An 8,155-nucleotide genomic window follows, 5' to 3' on the forward strand; every position below is an offset into this window, starting at 1 on the left:
GATCTTCCCAGTGAGAAGGCACGAATCCTCAAAAGGTCCAGGCACAGAGCACAGACAGTATACCAGCTACCGGGAGGGAATAAGCGTGGCCTGCTGAGGAATAGAAAGAAGCTTGGTTTAACTAGAACTTGGTGGAAAAAGAGTAATAAGAGATGTGGCTGAAGAGATAGCTGGGGCCTTTTAATCTTGTAAACTATTGTTTTTGCCTTTTTTTCCCCCTACGTGTGACATTGAACTCCTGGAAAGTTCTAAGCAGGAGACAGACCTGGCATTTTAACTTTTAAACAGTTTCGTGGGTGACTGTATAGAAGGGTCAGTAGTGGAGAGTAGACTTGTTATCAAAACTATATCAAGACAAGAAATGATGATGGATTTGATTAGGTGATGATAACGAAGACGCAAAGCACTAGACAATTTCAGCACATTTTGGCTGTAAACAGTTCTTGTTATAAATTTGAAGTGAGGTATGAGGAAAATTGAAAATTGCATTTTATTATACAGCTCTAAGTTCCATTTCAGATCTGATTCATAATTGTCGCACGGGCACTAATGTATTTTCACCAAAGAATAATAATAAGCAGATTGCGCCTATCCACATTGAAGCTATGAAAGCAGAAGCTTGTGCTCATCGCTTTATTAACTATCAGCGATCGGGTTTCTAAGGTTAGGGTTACGTTACAAACTGCTCATCCCCTGTGGGCGTCATTGGACTGTTCCACTAACATGTCCAAGAGGAGAGTAGAATGAAAGTGCTATGGAAATAGCATAATATGTCTTTTTAAGTTTATGCTTATTCTATTCTGTATGTTCATGTTTATATTAATTTAGAATATTTTATAAATTACTTGCATCTTTCCCCCTAAAAGCTGGAGCTCTAGGAGAATGTACTGTGATTAACCTGCACTTTTGTTCTAGTTTGGAGGGGGGGGGTTGTTGCTTTATTTCTTTAATACCTGATGGCACCCAGCCATATATCCTTTTTGTGAAGGCCAGAATCTACCACAGAGCATTTGCAGTGTGGTACAGTTAGAAACTGTAGCTAATAAGGAGAACTATACCTAAACACAGCTGATTTCAGAGACAATAAAAAATAAATAACAATACCTGACTTTAGAATCCTCGTTTAAAATTAAAATCTAAGAACTGCTGCACTTTGTGATATTATTCCAAAGACATCTGAAGAAGGCTATTCCTTTTTTTCTTTCCTTTGAGATCCGTCATTGAACAACTAAGGAAGAGATCACAGTTCTGGAACTGTATGTTTCTATTGGAATCCCCAAGTGGCTCAAGTGGTTAAGCACTTGACTGCTCGCTGAAAGATTAGGGGTTTGAGTCTACCTTGAGGCAGTGTGAGTTCATTCAAAGGTACCTCAGAAGAAAGGTCTGGCGATCTATTTTCAAAAAAAATCAACCATTGAAAAGTACGGTATTCGGTCCTATTCTGGCAAATAGGTCACTATGAGTTAGTAACTTTGTTTTGTGTCTTCTATTAGGTTTTACAGGTCACTTGATGGCACAAACACTTTGCGCTTGAGGGGCCTTTCAAACTCACCTAGTAGCGCCACTGACAAAGACCTGCTGGTCGTCTGTGCGGATTTCAGCCAAGAAAACCCTGTGAAGCAATTCTGCCATGAGTAGAAATAGAATCAGTAGCAGAGGATTTGAGGTGGGTTTTTTGTGTTCTGTTTTTTTTAAGCTTGACCAATAGCCAGTTTAATTCCATTTACTTTAGAATTTTCTGAGCCAAACTGTTCTGAAAAGGATCACATTAGAAGGTCCTAGATAAAGTGAGGGGGGGGAAGGTGGAGCAAAACTCAGTATCATTAAAAAAAAAAAAACAGACTGCCTTGTCAGATAAAGACTGGAGGTACCCCCAAATTATGGCCCTTCAGTCACTCCTCAGGTCTGGAACTAAACCTCACCCCTGTGGCTCTGTTTTCAGCTGAACAGTACACGGGTCTCTAAGGGGAACAGTCACTTTAGGGAAGTACCCACACCTTAGAATAAGCAACCACCTAAGATCAAAACCAGTTCACAATAAAAGGCTTTTTGCTTTTGTTTTCAAAGAATATTTGGGGCCAACCTTTTGCAACTATGCTGTACGGAGTAGAATTGGTATCTTGATGGACCCTTTGTGTGCTATATATTATAAAATTCAAACAAGCAAAACACAAAAGCCATTTTCTGCAGTGTTACAGCCAGTACTCACTTGAATGGCCATAAAGCAATCTTCTCCTTGTGGACTCCTGTCCCTCTGTGGATTGGCTGTCAAATTGTGAGTCTGATTTCAGCTGGTGGCCTTGTACCCACCACTGGACAGTATTCATAGTTATTTGTTGAAGGCTTGGGGGTATAGATACTGTACCTAGGGAAGCTTGCCTGAGGCGCGTGGGAGAATTCCCCTTTCATAGTTACAAATGCTCTCAGATCAAGTCAGATCAGCAGTAAGCGAACCAAACTAAATGCATTGTCTAAAGAGGAGTCCTGCTCATAGCAACCCCAGAGGGCAGAATAGAAAGATTTCTATTCATCAGATTTTCAAGGTTGCCATCTTGACCAACGCAGACTGCCACATCTTCCTTCTGTAGAGCAGCTGGTAGGCTTGAACCCCCAACCTTCCTAGCCTCCACAAGATAACTTTTACCCGATTGCTCTGTGTATTTATTTGCTACGGGGCTTGATGTTAAAAATCACAATAAAAAAACTCCTATATTGAAAAACAGTCCTGTAGAACTATCACATCAATTATAAGAATATTATGAGGGGAAAAAAATTTAAAAAAGAATATTATGAGGGAAGACTATTACACAACATGTCTCTTCAAGATTTCTTAAGAGAAAACTTTTTTACTTTATTACAAAGATTATTTTGACTTCTCCTGTGAAGTTGCTGTGTTTTGAGTTTTCTTTTACCTTTTGGGCATTGTGAATGTTTAACTTACACCCTCTGGTTAGCTGCCAAAAAGCTTAGAACCAAGTTTGTGGCCCACCTTTAACAAACGTACTCTATGCCTCAGTGACTTCATTCCTGGCTGCAGTTTATTTCTCTGCTCCAGTTGTTTTTACTGCTTGAGAAAACTTTGTTTCTGAAGTAGTTCAGGCTGTGATATCCCATATACACATAAAGCTATCTTGGGTGCTTCTTGGTGCATTTATTTTAGCTTTTTATTTTCAGGGATTTTTTGTTGGGGGCGGGGGGCAGTTAAGTCTTACAAGGTTGTCATTACATGTTAGACCACAAAATGTTAAGCTTTTAATAGTATAACCAAATGATTAAAAAAACCTAGCTTCATGGCCAGAGTTGATTAAAGTGATATCATAATTACTAGCCGATTCTCTGATAGCAGTGTTACTGGCCTTCATTTATTTATTTATTTATTTATTTGATAGCTTGCTTTGTTTTGTGCTCATAATGTACATGACAGATTTTGCTGTGTAGTTCTTAGCAGTATCGTTACATGTCAGGTCCACATACAGCACTTCACTGTCAGTCGTCTCAATGTGATGTTGCTTTCTTACCCCTCAGACTTCTTGTACGAGCACCCTGCTTTGGGTGATAGCAAGCAGATTAATACCATCGTACAACTTGGGTTGTCACTGCCTTGAGGTTCTCATGCTTTTGTCTGGGCAAGGACATATGAATGGATATTGGCTTCCAAATCCCATATGCTTTGATTGGTTCAGAGCTCTCCTGGATTTTTCTAATTATCTTAGGAATATCATCCAATTGATAGCATTATTTATACAACATTGCATAGTCTTAGAGTGCCTTTGAGAAAAATTACTTGGCCCTCTGTAGAAGTCACAAACCTTTTTCACTGATGACAAAAACAAAACAAAACATCAAGGTCAAAACCTTGTTAAGTATTTAGCCCAAGATGATACCAGCAAATTGGTGGTGGAACTAGGTTAGACCTTAGTCTCCTGATTCCTATGCTACACTACCTTTCAACAAACATAATGTTGAACTTCTATCACCAACATTACTAGACTTTATCTTACCCTTTAAGGTAAAGATGTGAAATGGGAAAAGACAAGTCATAGCACCAAGGCAGAATCAGGAATGAGTTTCATTTGTATTCCTCTCCTCACTTTCTGTTCTTCTCACTGGCCGTTTCACTGCTACTTTCCATTATGGAATGAGGAAGCAATAGTTTACCTATCTCCTGAAAATTAATGTTGAAATGGAAACTGTTTCCCTTGGTAATTAGTGTTTTTTTCTTCAGACACTTTGAAAATAAAAATATAAAAATAATGCCATTGTCTGCACATTCATTAAAGAGCCAAATATATACAGTTAATACTACAGTGTTTGGTAAAACATTTGCTATAATTTTAACCAATCCATTGGAAGGAGAGAAATGAAATGCTTACTGTTTTAGCATGGACATTTTCCAAAGATTTAATTCTAGCTAATTGTTTGCATAGCACCTAAGGTAGACATCAGATTCAACAGTAAATATTGTCTGCCTCTCTTTCAGTTTCTAGAATTTTGGAGCAACTCTGGCCAGGAGAAGATGGACCCCGTGGTCCTGAGTTACATGGACAGCTTACTACGGCAGTCAGATGTCTCCCTGCTGAATCCTCCGAGCTGGCTCAATGACCAGATCATTGGGTTTGCCTTTGAGTACTTTGCTAGTAGTCAGTTTTGTGACTGCTCTGACCAAGTCTGCTTCATCAGCCCCGAAGTCACCCAGTTCATCAAGTGTACTAGCAACCCAGCCGAGATCGCGCTGTTCCTCGAACCCCTGGACCTCCCCCACAAGAAAGTTGTGTTTTTAGCCATCAATGATAACTCCAATCGGGCAGCTGGGGGGACTCACTGGAGTTTGTTGGTTTATCTCCAGGATAAAAATTGCTTTTCTCATTACGACTCCCATAGCAGAAGCAACTCAGTCCATGCAAAGCAGGTAGCTGAGAAACTAGAGGCTTTCTTAGGCAGAAAAGGAGACAGACTGGCCTTTGTGGAAGAGAAAGCCCCTGCTCAACAAAACAGCTACGACTGTGGGATGTATGTGATATGTAACACGGAGGCCCTGTGCCAGCACTTCTTCAGGCAGCAGCCGGACGCCCTGCTGCAGCTCCTCACTCCTGCCTACATCACCAAGAAGAGAGGAGAGTGGAAAGAACTCATCACCAGACTTGCAGAAAATTAACTGCAGAGGGTCTGTGCAGCTTTTCAAGTGTCTTTCTGCCAGTCCCCAGTTTCTGGTTGACGGCAGTCTCAGTGCCTAAGGGAAGATGCCTAATAAAGGAAAGCTTTAGTAATTCTATGGTTTTACCCCCAGTTGTCATCTTCTGCATTGTCCTCCTGAAAGTTTCACTCTCATGCTCACTTGAGAGCAGTATATTCTGTGGCAGTGGCTTGAAGTTATCCACCCAAACCTTAAAAGCCTCGTATCACAGTAATTATTACACATGGCTTTCAAGTAAGGCTTTTCCTGTTGATATGAAAGTAGTTCCCTTTTGGTCTCCTCTGTCCATATTGGCCTGTTCCAAAGAAAAGTAGATCACAAAACATGCAAAATGGAGATGGGTGAACCTTAGTGAAAAGGAAATGACAACTTGGTGACGAGGAGAAAACGATAGAAAAACCAAAAACCTGTCGTACTCTCTACGTGTCTGAAGAGATCAAGGGGCTGGAAACAGAAGAAGGCCTAGTAACCTCAGGGTCAGCTGCTCAGTTCTGTGATCGCTTCACCTTTGCAAACATTTGGTAAACCATGTTAGCCCTTGTTCCCCTCCATCTAATTCCTGGAATGCTTTAGGAAAGGAGGGATCTTGAGTAACGTCATTAAAGTAAATGGCTGTGGTGGGCCCTTAGTTTAGGCTGGGACTTGCTACTCTGGGTTGGTAACAACTTTTGCTTGCTTTGTTTGTTAGCCATGTACCCACTCCCTCCTTATCCCCAAAGCTCTGTGATTGTAAAAGCCGTAGCTGATGACTGCCCAAGATTACCTGTTATTTCATAAAATAGTCTGCTTGCTTCTTTATCCTTAATTGTCAGGGTCGTGTTCAACTATTGCCAGGGTGCCTTCGGGACTAATATTATGCCTGATATTTACAGACTTGTTTGTTTCTGAGAATGGGAAGGGGGAGGGAGTTACCTTTCTCAGCTCTTACATTTGATTCAAACTGCAGGCAATGTCATTTGTAAAATGTGGAGCCAAGAGGAAAGAGAAACGCTATCCCTCCAAAGGCTTCTCAGAGTTGTTTCAAATACTTAACAAGCAAAGGCTGTCTCTAGTATGCACGTCAATTCTAGTCCCAATGAGGAGGCGATTGCAATGTGTAAGAGACTTGAAAACCAGAGATTAGGCTGAGCTCCCTCACCAGCCGAACCCCGCCCCCAGCCCTCCTGCTCAAAATAACCTTGCCACCCAGTGGCCACGAAAACAGTAACTTCAGTTCCTTTTAGCCAGGGAGGGAAAACACAGTTAAGTGTAGATAAACACAGGTTATAGAGCAAGCCTGAGTGACACAGCTGCAAAACTGTTTCTATGCCAAGCCAGTATTTTAGGGGGAAATAGCACGCCTAATGGAAGGAGCAGGCCTGGCCTGCGCTTCACTCTGTTGTACATAGAGTGGCTCAGCATCAAACCTACTGGAAGACACCTGACAACAGTTGGAAGGTGGGGGACAGGAACACGATTAGGTACTAGCAACCAGCCATGGAGATGAAACGGAGGGACACAGGTTGGTGATAGGCCAGGAGTGTAGATAACGAGAAGAAAGCCATACTATTTCAGTAACTATTGACTTAGTCTAGACAACGAAAGAATCAAATCCTCCCTAGGATACATTGCTGTCTTTTCTGATAATCCAAAGTGTGTTTGCTTAAGTGTCAGTATCTCATTTGCCAGTTAATACATCTGAGAGCATTCTTTCCTAACTTGTTAAGATTTGCCCCAGAAATAATTTATCTTTTTAATGAAGCTAATGAGTCTTTTTTAAAAGAAAGATAAAATCTTACATTTTGTGTCCCAAATACCCGGCTTGATATTGGACAGTCCCCACAGGCTAGTCACCTCTAAAGCTTCGAGTATGCTCTGTACAAGTGTCAGCAGTATTGAATGACAGGAGAATTTAAAACCAAAACCAAATTCCAAACTGCCATTGAATCCATTCCAGCTATGGTAGCCTGATAGGATAGAGCAGAACTACTTGGGATGTCAGACTAAATCTTCACAGGAGTAGAGAGCCTCATCTTTCTCCTGTGGAGCAGGTAGTAGGTTCAACTGCTGACTATGTAGTTAGTAGCCCAACATCGCAACCCACTGTCCCAACAGGACTCCTAATGGTCCACTTAGAAACAGCTGCACTGTCATCGGGCCCATTCTGACTTGTGCCAGTCCGCTACAGCTTGGGTTTCCGAGACTGTTTATGGGAGTAGAAAGTCTGTCTTTCTCCCACGGAGCCGCTGGGGGTTTCACACCTCTGACCTGGCAGATTACAGCCGAGGCATAACCATTGTGCAGCCAGGGCTCCTCTAATGTTTCATAAGATACTACATACATCTGCTTGGCCATCCACCATTGATGTCACTTGCTATAAAAAAGGACAAATATAAAATCTTTTGCTGGTATTATGCTCCCTTCTCTCTTGGACTAAAAAGGAACCAGTCTGTAAGATTCAGCTTCAAAGTATTTAAATGGAAAGGGTAATCAAACTTTGAGCAATTAGCAAACACTGAACTATGTGCTTTCAGATATCCTGTTGTCATCCCATAACTATAGTCACATTGAATTATGTCTCAAAACCCAGCTGTAGTCCGTGGTCAAAACTAAAAGTAATTACCAATGAGTTTTCTATTTAATTCTGTATAAACCACATATATTTCTGTCCTTTGGCTGGGTACCTGAAGTTCATGAGCACTCCCTCCCTAATCAGATCATAAGAAGTAAAACACCTTAAGTGGGTTAATATCCCTGATATATTTTTTATGTTTGTTATCTCATTTTTGCTATATCCACATCGACATGCTTTAATACTACGAGACTCGATTGACAATGCACAGCAGAGTTCCCAGTGACAGTTATTTACTGATGCTGAAAATTAGAGCTGTTCCTTCTACTACTTGAAAGAGGAAAGGAGAAAACATTTACAGAAATTTGCATACTGTGCTATTGGAAAAAGCATGACATTTTAACCAGATG

General features: G+C 41.0%; 1 protein-coding gene across 1 annotated transcript; it reads left to right on the forward strand.

Moving 5' to 3' along the window:
- The first annotated feature begins 1,497 nt into the window (after window positions 1-1,497).
- On the forward strand, window positions 1,498-5,999 carry SENP8 (SUMO peptidase family member, NEDD8 specific). The gene is made up of 2 exons (XM_045285780.1): window positions 1,498-1,666; window positions 4,481-5,999. Exons 1-2 carry the CDS (start codon window positions 1,631-1,633, stop codon window positions 5,153-5,155), a joined length of 711 nt encoding a protein of 236 aa, XP_045141715.1. The 5' UTR covers window positions 1,498-1,630; the 3' UTR covers window positions 5,156-5,999.
- The last annotated feature ends 2,156 nt before the right edge of the window (window positions 6,000-8,155 follow it).

Source organism: Echinops telfairi, unplaced genomic scaffold (assembly GCF_000313985.2).
Source record: "Echinops telfairi isolate 266 unplaced genomic scaffold, ASM31398v2 ScPeMD7_7475;HRSCAF=8513, whole genome shotgun sequence".
In the NCBI taxonomy this organism is placed as follows: domain Eukaryota; kingdom Metazoa; phylum Chordata; class Mammalia; order Afrosoricida; family Tenrecidae; genus Echinops; species Echinops telfairi.